This window comes from Chiloscyllium plagiosum, unplaced genomic scaffold (assembly GCF_037043375.1).
Source record: "Chiloscyllium plagiosum isolate Xiang-an unplaced genomic scaffold, Cpla_swu_hap1 HiC_scaffold_8, whole genome shotgun sequence".
NCBI lineage: Eukaryota > Metazoa > Chordata > Chondrichthyes > Orectolobiformes > Hemiscylliidae > Chiloscyllium > Chiloscyllium plagiosum.
Genome location: NW_028270146.1, coordinates 49,073,678 through 49,093,813, shown reverse-complemented (window position 1 = coordinate 49,093,813; position 20,136 = coordinate 49,073,678). Strand labels below are relative to the sequence as shown.

At 36.9% G+C, this 20,136-nt stretch overlaps 1 protein-coding gene across 2 annotated transcripts; it reads right to left on the bottom strand.

Moving 5' to 3' along the window:
* Nucleotides 1-1,627: 1,627 nt before the first annotated feature.
* On the bottom strand, nt 1,628-20,080 carry zfyve21 (zinc finger, FYVE domain containing 21). Of its 2 annotated transcripts, XM_043697524.2 has the most exons (8): nt 19,924-20,080; nt 15,648-15,698; nt 14,611-14,779; nt 13,510-13,585; nt 10,869-10,960; nt 10,061-10,114; nt 8,604-8,746; nt 1,628-2,910 (listed from the first exon to the last, which is right to left on the bottom strand). In XM_043697524.2, exons 1-8 carry the CDS (start codon nt 20,047-20,049, stop codon nt 2,875-2,877), a joined length of 747 nt encoding a protein of 248 aa, XP_043553459.1. In that variant the 5' UTR covers nt 20,050-20,080; the 3' UTR covers nt 1,628-2,874. The 2 variants fall into 2 exon arrangements, with proteins under 2 accessions (XP_043553459.1, XP_043553461.1); XM_043697526.2 differs by lacking the exon at nt 10,061-10,114.
* Between the last annotated feature and the right edge of the window lie 56 nt (nt 20,081-20,136).

The following is a 20,136-nucleotide window of genomic DNA, read 5'->3' as shown; positions in this document are numbered from 1 at the left end:
CAACTGAAGAATGATTGAGGATACTTGCTCACATTTTCTCAGGGAATGGTCTCAGCCCAACCGCTTTCAGCTGTTTACTCTATGATCGCACAATGCTTTAATTATTTGGTTTGAAGCATGTGTGATTGAGAATATTGAAATTTTAGTGGATTGAGTATAGACTAATTATACAGACAACTTTATGTGGGATCGCAGATGGATAAATCTGAATCATCCTATTCAGAGATGTTATTACATATCTCTAGAATGTGGGACTTTAATCCAGGCTTCCTAACTCTGACATGTGGCACAGTGGTAGTGTCCCTAAGAGCCTTGAGTTTATCATCTGTGGACAAAGTTAAGCACCTGAACATACTAATTTTTGAAAAATCATTGCCTTCTGCTATAGACTGCTGAGACAAATTACATTAAATCCTTGAGAGAAAAGGGATTCACAATTATCGGGGGCATCTTTCATCATTTCAGGTCCGATGCAGTCCTCTGGCTCACACTTGGATATTCCACTCAAGACATCTCAGGGAATTCAAGCATTTTTCTTGAACATTTCCAATTCTATTGTTTCTATGAGGAAATGGTGGATAGTGTATTAACTTTTAATGTTTATTGGATCAGATACAATGGGCCATGCTGTTCTTTGCCTCTTTCCATTTTGTTGCTGGTTTTCATCATTCAGATTACAGAATGAGTATCTTATTTTACAGACAGTTTGCTTTCTCTTTTTTAAAACAATTCATTAATTATTCTAGCCCAAGAAGTGAAATTAGATTTCACATGCTTACAATTGCTGCTTGGCATTGGGCTGCAGTCATATACCAACTTCAATGGTTAAGTGCTAACAAGCAGCCCACCTTTCTGATTGCACTAATTGGCAAGCTAGATGTAAAATGTTTTAAAGAAAGAACAAAGTAAATGGGGACATTAGTCTGATGCAGCTGCACAAGCTGCAAGCTTTCCTAATGTGTGTTCCTGAGCTGTAAACTGACAGGAGCACTATTGTTAGGTGCCAGTGAGCTCCAAAATGCAGTAGTGAAGTGGGTGCTCAGTCAGCAACTTAACAACAAAGTCCATACTTTTCTGTGAGAATGGTAAATATTGTGCTCAGCTCCCCAAGGAAACCCCCAGGAACTTAGTGACCCCACTGAATTTTCCAAATCCTACCTATCTCTTCCTTAATGTGTGTGGATGGAGTTGCAAAGTACTTCTTTTGCACTTTGAATACTTTATTAAACAAAATAGAGATTGGTTTATGGCACCTGCAGCAAAACCCTGAGTATGGATAATGCTTTTTCAGCCTACCTGAAATGTTTTTATGTTTTCCTTTGTCCAGGGACTAGAGTAAAAGATGAAAAGGAGTAAATAAAAATCTCTTGACCCAGGGTGGTGGTTGGGGGGGGGACGGTGAAAGCATTTGTAACTTCACTGATTCAGCTATCTTTTGGTATCTCTCCAAATCATACAGATTTTGACTTTCCAACATGGTGAGAAATTACAATTTTTTTTTTGAAAGGGACAAGAACAATACTAACAAAAAACATCAATCTATCCTGTTGCTAACAAGCTTTAAGGGTTCCACATATAGTTGATGCTGATACATTTTAAAAAAAAACTAAAACATCACAAGCACCTGCAGAGGCTATTGTTTAAGTTTTATTGAGTATGAATAAATTTTATACAGAAGCTGTTCAAATAGTTACATTGATCCAAGATATCCACAAATACAGGAACTGACAGTGCAGACGTTCAATTAAGATCAATTCTCTACACAACCAGAAGTTTTACAGCCATTTGGTCCAGAAAACTAACCTGCATAGCTTGGAATGCTCCCTTTCTCAAATCAAACTGCATTGTAAATATTTTTGGAATTATTACATGCTAACAGAAAAGTCACTAAGATTGGTTTGTGCATCAGTCTCAGTTTTCCAAATTTGTCATTGAGTTATCTAACATCGCCTCCTTTGCATTTATTGGTGATTCACTGAATCAAGGGTCTAGGCTATTTCTGCATGAACAGTTTTTATTTTTAAAATCAAGCTGCAGTAACCTGGTTTGATTAAAACACATTGTGGATAGGTATTATGGATGTTTTCATACTGCATCCAAATATAATCACTGATTATCAAATAAAACTATGAAATTGTTCCCTACTTAGTAACATAATTGCAGCATGAGCACAAGGACAGTTATGTAACGTATTAACTATATACAAAGTTACTTCCTTTGGTATACCAATGAAAATTTCATTTTTTTGAGGGAAAAGATAAGCAACACTGCATTTCTGAACTGGAACAAAGTAATTTTTATTGATTTTAGCATTTCCTGCCAAACAAAATCAAAATGTAAACATTTTCTTTCCCTTAATCACGAAAGACAAATCACCTGCAGAGTACAGAGCTGCAGTGTAAGCTTTTCTGAAGCTAAATGCAAATTGTAGTTATTTTCTACTTAATCAAATTTTATAAATTTATATACTTATTGATAATGTAATAAAATAAAGTAATCTACATCAGAACTGCATTCTGTAACAAAAATGGTGTTTTATTTTAGCAGTTTACACCGCAGCTTTCAGTTAGTGATAAAAATACGAAGATTTAACAAAAATACTTAGCAAAGTTCAATTTAACTGTGAAAGTTACATTTAAGACATTGTAAATTCTACATATTGCACTATACTTCGAGAATACTTCAATGCACCAAAAAAATATCTATCATTTGTTGCATTCTAAGTGTTTTCAGAAAATTACTTTAATACAAAAAAGTAATAAGAAAAGCTCACTGTACATCAATGCAGTGAGCAAACAAAAAACTGGCTAAAATGTTGTTTCTTGCCACTCGTCTTCAGTGTGACATTCAATCTTTCCAGAAACTTCAAAATGGTTATTGGTCTCTTGATTCATACAGAAGCTTGGCAGCCTAAGGGGATCATGTATGCGTGCATGTGTATGGGGTCAGGGGGTAGACAAGAAAGACAGCATCATTAGTTTTCACTCATAAGTTGTCTGTTTTACTGTAGTCTATAGGAAAACAACCAACGAACAGCCCAAGTTGTCAGTTTTAGGAACATTGTAGGCTATTCAACCTATCAAGCCTGTTCCAGTATTCAATAAGCTTACAGCTGATCTACAGTCTAACTCCATCTATCTGCCTTTGTTCCTTAAAATCTTTGCTTAACAACAATTTATTTACCTTACATTTAAAGTCAAAAATCTGATGCTGCATCAACCAACCATTTTTTGGAAGAAAGGTCCAAGTATTTATTATCCTGTGTGGAAGTAACTTCTAAACATCTCTCCTGAAGTCTGGCCCTAGTTTTCAGAATAAGCCACCTAATTATAGAATCCCCAACCTGTGGAAATAGTTTATACCTTTATCTACCTTGTCTTTCCTGATTAATATCAGGAAGATTTTCATGACAGCACCCCTTAATTTCTAAATTCTACAGGACACAGGCCTAATTTGTATAATCTCTCTTCATAGCTTGACCCTGAAGTCCAGGTATCATGCTTGTAAACCTACATTGTACTCCCTCCCTTGGTAATTTATCCTTCCTCAGGTGTGGTGCCAATAATCAGTTTTGTATATAAATGCTGCATAACTTCTGCATCTGTACTTTAGCCCTCTAGATATGACGGCCCACATTAATTAGGAAAGCTAAAGCATTTTCTGCAGCTGTCTAACATTTTAAAGATTATGCACCAGAAGCCCAAGTTGCTCTGGAAATGATCTAGAAAGTATTTTTTGCGAGTTTTTATTCAATTATCATTTGGGAGTAAGTAGCATAATAAGTTTTAACTTCAATCTCAGAAGGGTTTTCCTCCTATTGAACCAATCACTGACTGGACTTGGACCAATTTGTACGTCAGTTTGTGACTGTTAATTGTAAATTTCTGGGCTCCTTTCACTTGGATGTCTTTACAGCAATCAGAATGGAAAACATTTACAGCAATTCTGGCTGTATTTGGGCAGCATTGCCAAAGAATGAAACAATGAGCAAATGCTGCCCAAATACAGCCAGAATTGTTGTAAATGTTTTTCATTCAGATCCCTTTAAGAATCAAACAGAGTAGCTCCACAGTTGACAGAGCAGGTGATGCTCATTTTCTTAAGAGGCTGTTTTGGCACCATAGTAGTGTCCCTACTTCTGGGCCACAAGGTAGGGGTTCAAGTCCTGCTTATCCCAGAGATACAGCATCATATGTCTAAACAGGCTGATTAAAAAATACCAACTGGCAGTAGTAGCATCCTACTTCAGTCAGGACGTCTAGGTACAAGTTACACATGTTGTGGAGGTAGGCTCTTAGCCTTTACAACAAGTTGGGCACCAAAAGAAGTTGAAGTGCATAATCTTCCCTTTCAATACCACTTAATTTGGGGGCAGTACAGTGGTTAGCACTGCTGCCTCACAGCACTGGGAACTAACCATGGATAATGCAGGTAGAGACATAGGTCTGGGTGGGATGCTCTTCAGAGGATTGGTGTGGACTCAATGGGTCAAATGGCCTGCTTTCACACTGTAGGGGATTCTATTAACTCCATGATCATTTAGTCCCTCCCTTGTTTTCTGTACCTTTTAGTTATTGTTGTAATGCTCCTGGTGCAAGGGCAGTAAAACTATCTTGGTTTGGAGTGTGTGGTTTTGAGTAATGGGTTACTTAATAAATTGGCAGTGGGTCTATTTTAAAAAAAAAAAGAGCTAGCCTCTTCCCCAGTGGAGAATCAGCTCCTGGATAAGAAAAAAGGTTGAAAATTGATACATGCACTAAATGATAGACTTTTATTTGAAAAACCTTGAAAAATCTCAGTCTTTTGCTGCCAAATTCAACATGGGGATATTAGTTTGTTAAACAAGTGGATTGTCAGCTTACGATGTTGTGCACAATTCAGTGCAGTGGGGTTTGAATCCACACCGCTAAATCCTTTACCAACTGAGCCATTCCTGAACACCTCTTGTAACAGCAGAAGGGAATTCTGTTTCCCAGCTGAAAAACTTCAGTTTAACAAAAACATCTCTAAAGTTACATCCTAAAAATAAAATTTTAACTCCTACTTTAAACTTTATGACTTCAGATTTCCGTAGTGCAACCAATTAAATTCTTTTGAAGTACACTCACTATAGTAGAAACATGGCTTCTCTCCAAAAAATAGCATCAAGGTAAGAGAATTGATAAATAACTTCAATTGATGTACATTGAGGGTCAAACATTGGTTTGAACACAAATTACTGTTCTCCTTTATTAAAACCACCACAGTATCTTTATGTCCACTTGAGACGCATCTCAGTTTAATGCCTTATCCGAAGGAACATTTCAAAAACGTACAATATTGAAAATGTCAACCTGGAATACATCTGCAAGTGACTGAAGTGGGGCTTGAACCCATGACAATTTAACTTGGAGGAGAGTCTGCTGAGTTGCAGCTAAATGGAACAAATCATCTACTGGCAGGATACCAAATTGTTCCACTTGAAACTTAGGTATAAAACCAAGCAAAACTCCAGACATTTAGTTATTACCCACAGTACCTCTCCTGTTGAGGCACTTGGCAAAATTCATTCTACCATCCTGCTTCCTTATCTTAAACAGGTAAGATCCATACACTGACACATACTATTAACTCACCACCAAAGATCATGATACGTAAATTACATAGTTGGAACTGCTACCAGGCTCAATTTAAAACAAGAGTTGTCATCCTCTAGGGAAAATAAGAATTTACTAATGCTATGGGGAAAATAACTGGTCATGTGGTATAGCAAAACTTATAAAAATGAATTAGAGATGGAGGTGTTGGATTAGGGTGTACAAAGTTAAAAATCACACAAACCTGTTGGACTATAACTTGGTGTTAATTGGAAGCACACTAGCCGTCCACAACCACCTGATGAAGGAGCGTCGCTCCGAAAGCTACTGTGCTTCCAATTAAACCTGTTGGACTACAACCTGGTGTTGTGTGATTTTTAACTTTATAAAAATGAAGTTTGAGTCTCATGCTAAAATGAAGGAACTGTTACTTAGATGGATTTTGGGTAAAATCTTACTCCAGAGATTAGATTACTTACAGTGTGGAAACAGACCGTTTGGTCCAATAAGTTCATACTGACCCTCTAAAGAGTAACCCACCCAGACCCATTCCCCTAACACTACGGGTAATTTAGCATGGCCAATTCATCTAACCTGCAAATCTTTGGACTGTGGGAGGAAACCAGAGCACCCGGAGGAAACCCACACAGACACAGCGAGAACGTACAAACTCCAAACAGACAGTTGCCCAAGGCAGGAATTTTACCCGGGTCTCTGGCGCTGTGAGGTAGCAGTGCTAACCACTGTGCCACCGTGTCACTCTAGATCAGAGACAAAAATCAAGGAAACACTTTAGTACATTCATGGAACAATATTTCAGTTTTCAAGTGTTTTTTTCCAGATGAGAATTTACTCTGAGGCTTTGCCTTTCCATGGAACAACTTCAGAGCAGGAAGTCCTGGCCAAAGTTTACACTTCAACCAATATTAATGGAACAGGTTACTGCACATTGGCAGTCATGATCCTCCATTACAATACTTTAAAGTACTTTATCTGCTGTAAAGTAGTTTGAGACATCCTGAGGGTAGGGAAGGCACTATAAATGCAAGTGTTTTCTCTATACAAAGAAATTCACACTAAATCTACAAGTACCCATCATCTAATTCTGAAACTTGATTAAATATTCTTAGACAGACCAAGTTGTCATCTTGATGTTTGTATATCAATACATAGAAGATCAATTTGAATCCAGTTTGCTATGTTAATGGAAGGAGTATTTTAAATCAACAATTAAAAAACAAACATCTCAACCCAACCTGTGTGTATAAAATATGTGCAATAATTTCCAGGCACCTGCTCAAATTGTAGAACAGTGCTCCACCAAGAATTATCACTACTTCCAAGGAATAAGACTGGAAAATTAAAGTATCTATATTCAAATCCCATTTGATATTTTATTAGACAAGACAAACTTTATTGTCTGTTTCAATTATCAAGAGTCATAAATGTCAGATGGACAGCACAAAAACAGACCAGTCGGTCTAACTCGTCCATATCGACCAGATATCCTAAATTAATCTAGTTCTATTCGTAAAGCGTTTGGCCCCTTGAAACCTTTCCTATTCATCTACCCATCCAGATGCCTTTTAAATGTTGCAACTGTACTAGCCTCCAGCACTGCTTCTGACCACTCATTCCATACACGCACCACCGTCAGCATGAATAATTTGCCCCTTGGGTCCCCTTTTATATCGTTCCCCTCATCTGAAACCCATGCCTTTTGACTCCCCCAGCCTAGGGAAAAGACCTTGTCTATTTACCCTATCCATGCCACACAATTTTGTAAACCTCTAAGATCACCCCTCATCATCCAACACTCCAAGGAAAACAGCCCCAGCCTATTCAGCCTCTCCCTGTAACTCAAACCCTCCAACCCTGACAACATCCTTGTAAATCTGAAGTCTGTATAGATCACATCCGTTTTACCCTCCATCTTCTTCGTTACTCCTTCCAAAAACTCAATCAAGTTCGTGAGACATGATTTCCCAAACACAAAGCCATGTTAACTATCCCTAATCCCTTGCCTTTCCAAATAAATGTAAGTTCTGTCCCTCAAGATGCCCTCCAACAGAACAGTATATAAACTTTTTTTCTTGAAAAGTCGTTACCACTGATCAGCTATATAGACATCAGCTTACGTTAAACAAAGATCTCTCTCCCCGCATGCCTACTGTTGATCTTTCCAGAGGTATTCTAATTATAGCAATCTTGTTGGGTTGCTTCACACATATTTTTCAATCATCTGAATGTTAGCTATAGCCAAGCTGGTAGCATTTTTGTGAAACTCTCAGCTTCCATTTCAAATCTCACTCTAGGGCTCGAGTCCAAAATGCAAGCCTGATAACTCCACTACGGTACAGAAGGTGAAATGCACTCAAAGAGGTTATCTTTCAGATGAGGCATTAAACCAAGATCATACCTGCCTGCCTAGGTACATGCAAAATATTCCAATGTATATTTCAAAGAATTTCAGGAGAGTTATCAATGGGATTCTGGAGATTCATGCCAGAATAAACATAGTTAAAAAAAAAATTGCGTCAAGGCCACAAGTCAATTAGCTATGTCCCCATGACCATAATGGATGGTGGAACAGACGAAGAACTAAATGGCCTACTTCTGATACTATTTCTTAAGATTTTATCAAGACTCAATCAATTTTCTTTTTATGGAAATCAGATACATCTTAACCTCTTCTATTCTTCAAAACAACTTTAGGTGTGAACTTTGAAAAACTGCAACCTACATACAGAAACTTGAATTCAATGCATATTGATTATTAATGTTTAATTATCAGGATCAAGTGCACCTCTCTTCCTAAACATGCAACTAACTGACCACTTGGAGGACATCCAAGTGGCCTGTTTGTAATCTTGCTTCAAGATTTTGTGTTTCACAATTCCTAAACCAATTCTTTATTCAAAAAAAGTGCCATATTTAAAAATTAGAACATTTATTCCAGAATGAAAGACTCCAGCAGTTTTTGTTTTAAATACTCTGACAAAATATTCTAGATTTGTTAAACATTACCTTATGCATAGCAGCCAACCAACCAACAGACACTTTCTTGTTACTACTGAGGTCATCAGATGCACTCAACTTAAGCTGTTTTGGTTCCTGGGAACCCAAGGTTTTGTACTGGACCAGCATCCCTGTGGCATGTGTATTACCTCCTGAAATTGTACAGATGAAATGATATCCATTAATATCTGCTTTTAACAGAATTAAATTACTTCCTTGCATCATTCCACCCAATAGTTCCTAAATATTCACTTTGGAAGATAACAACAGAACAGCCACTTCTATGAGCATTAGCTTTAGATGTTCTTTTTTCCCGAAGACATAATGCAAAATAAAGAAATAATCCCAAACGAGAGATCCAGCAGAACTGCTTCCTGTCATTCAATGTGTTTGCAATGTAGCTGTGTTTACAAAATAAGAGTAGGCATTGCAAGGATTTAGGAAGACAATATGGTATAAAATATGGCTAAGTACTGCATAAATATTGTGTGACACAAACAATCCTTTCAGCTTAATGAGGAGGAATCTTGTATCGGAATGACCAAATGTACAACTGAATTTACTGGATAGAAGCACCAAAAGAAACATAACTGCAAAAGCACAGCACGTGTCAGCTTGATAACTTTTTTAAAACAAACTATTTGACTCTTTTCTCAGATAAAGGATACACATAGGTAAAAACAATGGACAATATTTTAATACCTCTTCCAAGTGCACACTCGTCTCAATGAAATTCAAATGACTTTTAACTAGAGGGCATCAGAAATGCTTCTACTTTTTCACCCAGCATCAACTCTATTCAATTGGAGTTGGGTAGCAATCAATCACCAGTGGAAACCTGGGTGCCCCCGATTCCATCTCGACCAGATTACGAAAAGAACCCTTGCTGAAAGTGGCCAACTCTACACAAGGCAGAGGTGAAAATCCACAACTCAGCGGACCACGATGCACATACATCCTCAAATGACATCTAACCACACAAGAACTGTAGTATTCTAAAGATATTTGTGGCTACTTTCCAATTATCCACAACATAATTGATTCAACTATTAAAACATTTTCAAATAGCCTAAAGTAACTGCAAAACTGTCAATCTTTGGAAACATAGTACACAAAAAGGATGATGAACTATTTTATAATATACAGAATGAACAAAGCACAGGTGTTAACATGGTACATTTGGAAGCAGAAAAATTGCAATTTCTGACTGTTAGCAAACATATATGCAAACTAAAGCAAACAAAGCAAGAAAAAACATTAAGGATTAAGGAGTTTGCCTTGTAATTTACAATGCAGATTTAGCAATAACAACTCAATTCAACTTTCATGCGACACTGCTCACAGAAGTAAAATAGTCAACAAGGCATTCAGTATATAGTAAATGACAAGCCAAGCTCCGCAGGGCCATATATAGGGAGATAGGCACATGATGAGCTAATGGCAAAGATGACAATCATACTTCTAACCTTCTGTAATGTACGGATTCTCCAGTAGGCTGGTGTAAGTGTGAATATCTTTCTCTGTACCAAGACGATAGGCAGCAGCAGGCATTGAAAAGAAGTATTAGTTTCAGGCCATTCTATCAGGAAAAAATGAGCTCCACCTTCCAATTCAATATACAAACACTAACTACATTACAATAATGCTATAAAAGCAACTAACCAAATTCAATTGAAAACAAAATCCAGTCTCAGTTGCATGCTTTAGTTGGGATGGTTACTCCAGTGCACTGATTTCCAACATTACTCCACACCTCAGTAATGAACAACATAGCAACTTTTCTTCCTATAAAAGTTAAAAATCACACAACAGCAGGTTACAGTCCAACAAGTTTATTTGGAAGCAAGTAGCTATCGGAGCGCTGCTCGTTCATCAGGTGGTTCTCCACAATCACCTGATGAAGGAGCAGCCCTCTGAAAGCTAGTGCTTCCAAATAAACCTGTTGGACAAAAACCCAGTGTTGTGTGATTTTTAACATTGTACACCCCAGTCCAACACTGGCTCCTCCAAATCATTTTTCCTATAAAGCATTCAATGCATCCTAACAAAACAAACAAACTTATCCAGTTGATGGTGGGACTTGAAACCATGGCAAACTCCTGTTCAAGATGATACTCTATTATTTACTATCCAGGTCCACCCTGTTACTAATCAGAACCCAACAGCTTTAAAAATTGTGCTTCTGCAGATTAATTTTATTATGAATAAAGTTTAGATTACTGATTAAATCAATTACTTGTTCAAGCTATATATCCACACACTCAATAAATTTACCTCCAGGAGTAAAACCTTCAGTAAGCACTTGAACTCTTATAATTCGTGGAACCTCAATTTCAACATGATTTTCTCCATCCAGATACAGGTACCTAGCAAAAAATTAGAAGTTATTATTCCAGGCCTCAGACTAAATGCTTTCAATACCCTAGTCCTACATTTTCCTCTATTTGTTCTGGTCTCTCAAATAAAGATTTTACCTACAGGCTCATGACCATTGTTCATAACTATTGACTCTTACTGGCACCAATTCTCAACAATTCACCAAAATGTCTATTTCTGAGATAAAGTTATTTGCTATCAGATTAGTTATTCTACAGCGTGAAACATCAACTGATTCCAATGCAGTCCCCATACAACCACCCTGCCTGGTTGTTTTCCTGTAGGACCAAAATTCTAAAGTAATTTCACACTTTCCATCTTACAAACAGCACTGATTTTTCTCAAATTATAGCTGTTATCAGCTGACTCAGAACAGGGATTAATCCTAGTAATGTCCTCATTGTCAAAACACAATGTCAGTAGCTGCTATTATACAAGGCCTTCATTTTGCCATAGTAGCATGAAAACATCTGATCTCAAAAATGAAGCAAATTGATGGGAAACCACCTGGGGTACCAGGTGCAGTAGGCTAAGAATGTAGTGGTGGTGTCCCTGTCTGAGCCAGGTTCAAGCTGCATCTGCTGCAGAGGTATTTCTGTAACAGTTTCTAATCAACCTGTTCTACAGGGCCTTGGTAAACCTGCACTTACAGTACTCTGTGCATGTTTGGTCTCCCTACCGAAGAGGATATATTTTTCATAGGTGAAGTGCAGTGAAAGTTCACTGGACAAAAACCTGAGATGACAGATCTCTCGTACAAGGAGGGAATAGTTTGACCGAACCTGTATTCGCTAGAGTTTATAAAAATAAAAGGGAATTTGATTGAAACATATAAACTGTCTAACCAATTAGATTTTTATACGCAGGGAGAATGTTTGCCCTGGTTGGGGGGTCTAGAACCAGGCTCACACTTTCAAGCCATATCGGACTAAGATGAGAAAATATTTAATCCCGAGGGAAGTCAACTTGTGGAATTTGCAATCACTGAATATGTTCAATCAAGAGATTGATAATTTTTTAAAAAATGTTAAAGGCATTATGGAGAGAAAGCAGGAATGTGATGTTGAGGTAGAAGTTCAGCTGTAGTCATACTGAATGGCAGAGAAGGCTTGAACAGTCACAAAGCCACCTTCTGGTTCTACTTTCTACATAGTCATGATTAGAGTTCTTCAACATAATAGAAAGAGGACAAAACTGTTCTGTTTAATATTTCAGAACAAGGAAATTCTACTTTATGAAAGAAGTCTGGATGCAACTATTGTACACATTTAACATGGTTCATTATTTATCTGATACTAAATGGAATGAGCTTGCAAAATAAAACATGAAAACACCATGCATAATTGTATTTTTCTATTTGAACAGTTCAAACATCTAAAAAAGATAAATAGGCTCAAATTATAATTAAAAATATTTTGTATATGCATAATTCACAATAAATGTCAGAAAAATACTATTCTCATCTGCTTGCAATTGTGGTATACTTAATAGCATTGATGGCTTGCCTAAGAAAAAGGAAGACATTCCCGTTTGGATCAGCAATTTCTTGAGATTTTGTACCTATGGAGGAAATGTTCTAAATCTGGGTTATCCATTGTTTGTAGTATTTAATTCTGCTTTCATGAGCACATATGCTGACTGTCTCTGTGGTTCCCAACCCAGATGTTGAAAGGAAAGGGAAAAAAAAAGAGATTTGGTTTCCGGAAACACATTGCTGCAGCCATGATCACTTTGAGGGAGCAAACTTTTTTTTAAAAAAAGTAGGCTCTTTTATATAGGCTTTGCATATCCTGAATTACAAGTCTCTTTGCATAAATGACTCCCAAATATGGTAAAATCTCATGAGCTTGGTGGATAAGTAACTTGTGGCACTATTGTAGACAGAGGTAGTTATTAAAATGGCAGAAAATCTCCAAGGGTAGGTCCCTAGTGGAATCCTGCAGGAATTACAGGGATTGTTTCCTTTCACCATTTGCAACTTTCTGAATTACGCTAGAAATTGCCATAAAATAGGAAGCAACAAAATTAACACTAATTTAGAGAAAAACAACTTGTGTGTGCCTCAACTTTGCTCATCACACCATTACTGAAAATTCAGTACATCTTGGAAAGTATATTTAATCTCCTCCAGTCACAACTCTCGACATAGATGTACTTCTCTGATCCTGGCTACTTGTGAATCAATACTTTTCATCAATCTATTGTCTGTGGCTGCGCCTTCGATTGGTCTGATCCTAACGCCCTGGAATTCACTCTTAAAACTCAACTTATTTCCTTCTTTCCTCTCAACATGCTAAAGTTTTGAAACCTGACTCAATATCTGCTTATGTGGCAGTGTTGTTTTTGTTTCATAACATTCCTGTGAAGCCTTCTAGAACACTATCACCTCACAGTATTGCAAATTCATTATGTTTTCCACACTTGCTTACGTATTGCTTCCTGAACAATTAAAAATAGATTGTTCATAAAAAGTGCATGTACTGTGTAACCTGTATTCACACAATCTATTTGAAAACCAAATCATTCAAAAAGTAGCTACCTGTGGTTGTTTGATAGTCGACAATCCATTGTTTCACCTTTCTCCAAGGAACCCAAAGTTACAAGGAATGTAGCTCCTTGACAGCAAAATTAAGTGGAGAAAATAGAAGCAAGGTAAAATATTATTCAGGAGAAAAAGGTCATATGTTTGGGTGAAAATGAGCAAGTCTAAGGGAAAATTTGCACTATATGAAAAAAATCAAAATGGAGCATTTAACTGTCCAACATTAAACATATTTCTGCTCAGATTTTTCAGCAAAATAACACTAGGGATAACTATTAAAGGGGAAGATGAACTTCCTTTCAGGCAATTGAATATGTGGTTAAACACTGAAACCAGGAAACTGTGGTTTGAGATGTCTCAATCCTTCAAAAGCTGCACTGTTGCTTGTATTTTGCTAGTAAATAAGTGACTCAGGGTTGAACCACATGAAATGGCTCATATTTGTGTACCTAATGCTAAACTCACCAGACAAAAATTAAAGTTCTCTCTTCAAATCTAACAATCACTGCTTTATGACCCTTCCAGCAATGAAAATTAAGTGCAGAGTTTCAGTACTTCAGATTTTAACCAGGTTCAATTGACCCTAATTAATTTACTTAGGGTGGGCAGGATGCCAATTTCAGCCTCCAACGACCACCTTCTAACAGAGGTGAAGTGATCTTAAGGCTCCCTGATTTCAGGATAAAGTGATTAGATAAAGGCTTTCACTCCTGCTATCCCTGCCTAGAAAACCTTTGCCAAAAACATGCTTGTGTGGAAATCATGCAAAACTCTCAATGATCACAGTTAACTACTGTCACATGCAGCCATTAGGTTTGAATCCAGAACATGATTGCCAGAGACATTGGAGGACCTAGTGTTGCATTTTTGCTTCAAGTTATTTTAACCATATTGTTAAAAGTTCAACATTACAAGGTAATAGATTTCTGTACTTAACTCACAGTACAACAGATTTTGATAGAACTATATAATACAAAATGATGATTTTACATGTAAAGGTGTTAAAACATTTTAATCTCAATACAGGTCATAAAAGTAAACCTGTAAGATATTTGGAGAAAAACAATTAATGAAAATAACAAGCAATACATGTCTTACCATTTATCAGCACCTTGATCTGTTTGTCAAAAAACTCATACTCCTTCTGGGAGATCAGAGCACATTCAGCACAATGCCGAACTGGATCTATGAAGTACATTCGTGGAAGAGGTACTTTTTTACTGCAACATTTGTCACAGAAGCATTTTCCACATCTCCTACAGTGATGCTACCAATTTCAGAGGATAAAGAAAGTTAAAAATTCCACTCAAATACAGACAAATGATTTAAACAAAATCACAAATACTGAAAAATCAGATGCATTCAAAAATGTTTTGTTTCGTTATTGAACAGGGAGATACTAGTTTAAAACTATATATTTCATATAAAATTCAAGAACTACTATGCCACATTTAAAGGGATGTGGAAATAACAGCTGTACTGTTTGAACTGCTGTGGAAAACAAGCAAATTATTTTGGAAATTATATCATGAGAATAGTTGGTCTATTAATTTCTTTAATCAAAAATGTATTTAAATGCAGTAAGCGATAGAGAATCTTATTTAAAATAAAAGTAGGAAGTATTAAAAGCTTAATTTAAAATGCATGTTTTCTTATAATTCATTTTTGCTTCCATGAAGTGATCCCATCACACACATGTGTGAGTGTTACATAAGCTGACAACATCTTAATATCAAAAGGAAACTAACTACGACTGGGTAATCTAGATAGATCCAACAGTAACAATCTCTTCATTTAGTGTTCCCTCTAGCTGCTATAATGGTTTCTTTTTTTATATTTGATTATAAATCAATGTTAACAACATAATCTTAACAGAGAAAGTTCATTCTAGAGATTGACAGACTCACAAGACTTTAAGACATCTCCCCAAAACAGTCCAAAGATCAGCAGCTCTCACTGTGAACCTAAGCTGCGTTGACATTTTACTCAATTCTTTTAGCTGAAGATACCACAATTATTTCAAATTATTACATTCCACAGTGGCATTTTACACTTTTCTTTAGAATCAAAATGTTTAATGTCGAGCCTTAATAGAAGTGAATAATATTTGATAAATAAAATTTAGAACATCTTACTTTTCTGGTAAGAAAGTCAAATTTTGCTTCACACTGCATACACCTGGGACACTAGGAAAAGAAATGACATGAGATATGAGAAGGAATCAATGTCAGAACTTAACTAGATTCTCTGTTCCTGAATGGAGCTTCAGTAAATTATTTTTACATCGTACGGCATGTGGCTAATTCATGAGCAAATGCCTTCAACAAGGAGTCACCTTTATTGATAGATTACCAAATTTCCTTTTGCATTTCTTGGTGAGGCACAGGACGTGATTTTGGAAAAACACGAACAATCTGCTCTGAAGAATATAATTGCCAACATTTGGTTGAAATGGGTTATCTTATGGCGTACCGAGGTGGTCTTGGGTGTGCATATTTTAGTTAGAAGAATTTGTGTTGCAAGTGTAAGATGCTAGCAGTACAGTGATGACAGATCTTTGTGAACAATTTGACCAGTAAATTTTCTTAACCAGAAATGAATGAATTCAGAATTAAATAGAAGGACTGAGGGCAACAGCAAATTCAATGCCAAATTGGGCAGAGAAAAGTAAAGACTGAGGGAATATCAATGTTTTCAAACAGAATTTATGCAAAACCATCTGCAATTTCTTCGTAACATTTTACATTAACAATAATTAGAAGTTTTCAGCTTGTTTTGTGATTTTGAGATTATTTTGTTAATTTAGCTGGTTTAGTACTTGCACTTTAGCTTTTAAATGGATTCCATAAAGATGATTTCAATACTTTGTTAATACTGAATGAAAAGTATGTAGCAGCAGTAATCAATATTTTTATTTCATATTTGTAGCTTTACAGCTTGAATACAGGCTAGGAAATGCAGTCAAATTAGGTTTTATTCTACTGCTTTCTGTCCATCCCATCCAGATAAATTATTTTCCTCCTTTGAATACCGCCAACCTTTTGAGTCCCACCTGTTATCTATTTTAGTTATTATTTTAAAAATCAAACAACCTGTCTGACATGTTACGACACACTCCGGGGCAGGTGGGTACTTGAATCTGAACATTCTGGCTCAGATCCAGGGACAGCAATGTACCACAAGGTTCTAACAAATGGAAGAAATAGATTTTACATCACACAGGGACACCAAAGCTTTTGTGATGCTTCTGCCTGGCTTTGAATTGGGAATCTTTTGCATGTTAAGCATGTGCACTAATCATTACATTACAGAAAAATATTTATGTTTATGCATTTTGAATGCTAACCATTTTAACAACCGAGTCCTTTACTGCTACATTGATTGCATCAATCCATGTGAAGCAATTACTTATTTAATATCTTACATTGGTGAGAGGGTATATCTGAGATATCCTTCTCAGTCCCTAATTGTTCTCATCCTTTTTTTTGGATTTTCCTCAAACTGTTTTATCAGAAGACACTTGACTATTATTTTCTAACTTCTGTATATTTTATGTATTCAGCTGCAGTAAGAGATAATTTTATCTCACAGGGAATATCTATTTTCAACTGAAAAATCATTAAGATTAGTGAATCAGAGTCTTGAATGTGCCCTTAGCTTAAAATGATCAGTAACATTTTGAAAATACATTGAAGAGCAGGATTGAATGAAATCTACAAGTAAACAGGAGTAGGACATTGAGCCTCTCGAACCTGTTCTGCCAGTCAATAAGATCACGGCTGATCTGTGGTCTAATCCCATAATGTAAAAACCAAAAGAACTGCGGATGCTGGAAATCAAACAAAACCAGAAATTGCTGGAAAAGCTCAGCAGGTCTCACAGCATCTGTGAAGAGAAATTAGAGTTTAACACATTTCAGGTCTAGTGACCTTTCCTCAGAACATCAGAAATGTTAACTCAGATTTCTCTCCCCAGATGCTGTCAAGAGCTGCTGAGCTTTTCCAGCAATTTCTGTTTTTGTTATTCCATAACATAACTGACAGACCACAGTAAGCAAACAAAATTTAAAAGTGACTCAGTCAAACAAAATATCGTAAACTTTGGAAAGTAGTTTGAATTACAGAAATTGTATTTAAACTGTAAAGCTACAAATATGAAATAAAAATATTGATTACTGCTGCTACATACTTTTCATTCAGTATTAAAGTATTGAAATCATCTTTATGGAATCCATTTAAAAGCTAAAATGCAAGTACTAAACCAGCTAAATTAACAAAATAATCTCAAAATCACAAAACAAGCTGAAAACTTCTAATTATTGTTAATGTAAGATGTTACGAAGAAATTGCAGATGGTTTTGCATAAATTCTGTTTGAAAACATTGATATTTGATTTATATATTACAGGCTTTATGATGGGAAGTGTGCAACAATTTTAAGAGCAAACTGGAAACTTACATTTTTGTAAAAACTTTGCAATTATGTTATTACCATAGTGTAATATTTATAGTCTATGCTGAATTTTTTCTAAAACGCAGGTGAGTAGCTATAAACAACATGGGACAGCCAGAGGCCAAGTAGGTAGCACTGCTGTCTCAACGATAGTGACCTGGGTTCGATTCCAGCCTCGGGTGACTGTGTGGAATTTACACGTTCTCCCAGTGTCCGCATGGGTTTCTGCCAGGTGCTCCGATTTCCTTCCGCAGTCCAAAAATGTGCAAGTTAGGTGAATTGGCCATGCTAAATTAACCAGCGTGTTCAGGGGTGTGTAGGGTAGGTCTATTAGCCATGGGAGTAGGGGGAATGGGTCTGAGTGGGATGCTCCTCAAAAGGGTTGGTGTGGACTTGTTGGACCAAATGTGGGGATTCTATTAAAAAAAAACTCATATGGGAAAATATAAAGTATTACAAAAGTTAAGTTCAATGATACAAGGAGTGTTTACATTGCTCGTGTCTATGTTGCAAACTGGCACAGTAGATCATCCAATCTATCCAGTGAATATTTGAATTTGGAATTTCTTTTTAAAAGATTCAATCTCCAATCTGTGTAACTTGCTGATTTTAGAGAAGACACTGGTGGAGACATTTACCTTCAATATTCTTCTTGGGAATAATTGGCTCAAAGTTCATACCAGTTAACTTTCAGTAATCACTGCTGGGTTTATGCTGGTGTATAAGCCAGTTGAAAACAAATATGAATGGAATTCAGTTACAAGAACTCAAAGGTCAAATTGCAAGTCAACTTTCACTGACAGAACCATATTGCAACATGGAATGAGCACTTTCATGGACAATAAAAAAGATTAGCCAAAAGTAATTATCATTTTACAGTAAACATCCAGACTGTTGGGGCGGTGGAGTGGAGGGAGGGAAAAGAGATTTTATTTAGTTTTCTGCAATATCAGGGAAGTGACTTCATTACATAACAGTGGTTATATCATACAATATTTACTGCAGACATCAAAAAAGGATACTTTATTACACACTGTTACTTTACCTAAATTTTGAAACAGGACTTCACTTGGAACCAATTATTAATACAGAAGTTAAAAAAAAACTTTGCTTACACATTTAGTGAAAGCTTGACAAATAAAAAGTTGTGCAATATAGCAAAGTGCCTGTAATATAACATTTAAAATCAGAGACCAGACCATTCATTTAAGCTAAAGAGACCATGAAGTAAACTTGTATAGACTTAATCTAGTTCCTCTAAAACATTGATGACACCACAAAATTCCGTACAAACTGGCACTAATATGAAGCAGACTATCCGAACAGTTGCTTGTAACAAACATTCGTGCAAGAAAAAAGAATATCGTCCAGAGTGTGGTTGTGTGTGCACTAGAAACACCGGACATTAAACAAAATGTTTATTCGCCGAGTCACAATTTACTGTGCATGGTATGTGCGAACTGGGCTCCCCTCCAACCCCAAAAAAACAAAAGTTGGGTAGAAGGTGAACCACAATCGTGCTGAATGGCAGAGCGGACTTGAGTGGCTGAATAATCTGCTCCTGCCACCTATACTCCTGTTGCATTTCTCTTACATTCACCGGCACCGTCTATTCTTCACAATTATTTTAGACAGGCAGAAACAAACAAACTGGACTCAAAAACAGTTGAGTTAAAAACGAGCGACACCTCTCCCATTTCAACGTCATCTGGACTAAATCCAACAGCAACATTTTGTAAACAATCTAATGTGGTGGTGTCATAGCTGCATCCCCCTCAGCCCAGTACACATTGACACACCCGGCCAGGGTCGCACATCTTGCCGGAATGAATTAAAGAATAATTAACGGGTCGGCTCACCCACTGAGCTGCTCGGCACGGAGCTATTGCCCAACCTCAGTAAGAGTGGCCGCGGGTTAAAACAAGCCAACTGTGCCCGCCACGAACGGACAGCCGCTTACCTCTTTATCTGGAACCCACTGAGGTTCATCGAGCGAGAAAGGGCTATTGAACGCCCCGTTTACCGGCACCATGCGAAGTCCACTCGGACTACGTACCAGTTTCTTCCCATCGGCCGTGGCCGCCATATTACCCGAGTGTACCACCCGTGTGACTACTTTACAGGACAGCCAATCACACCCAAGTTTCCCACCCCACAGCCAATCAGATCCGGG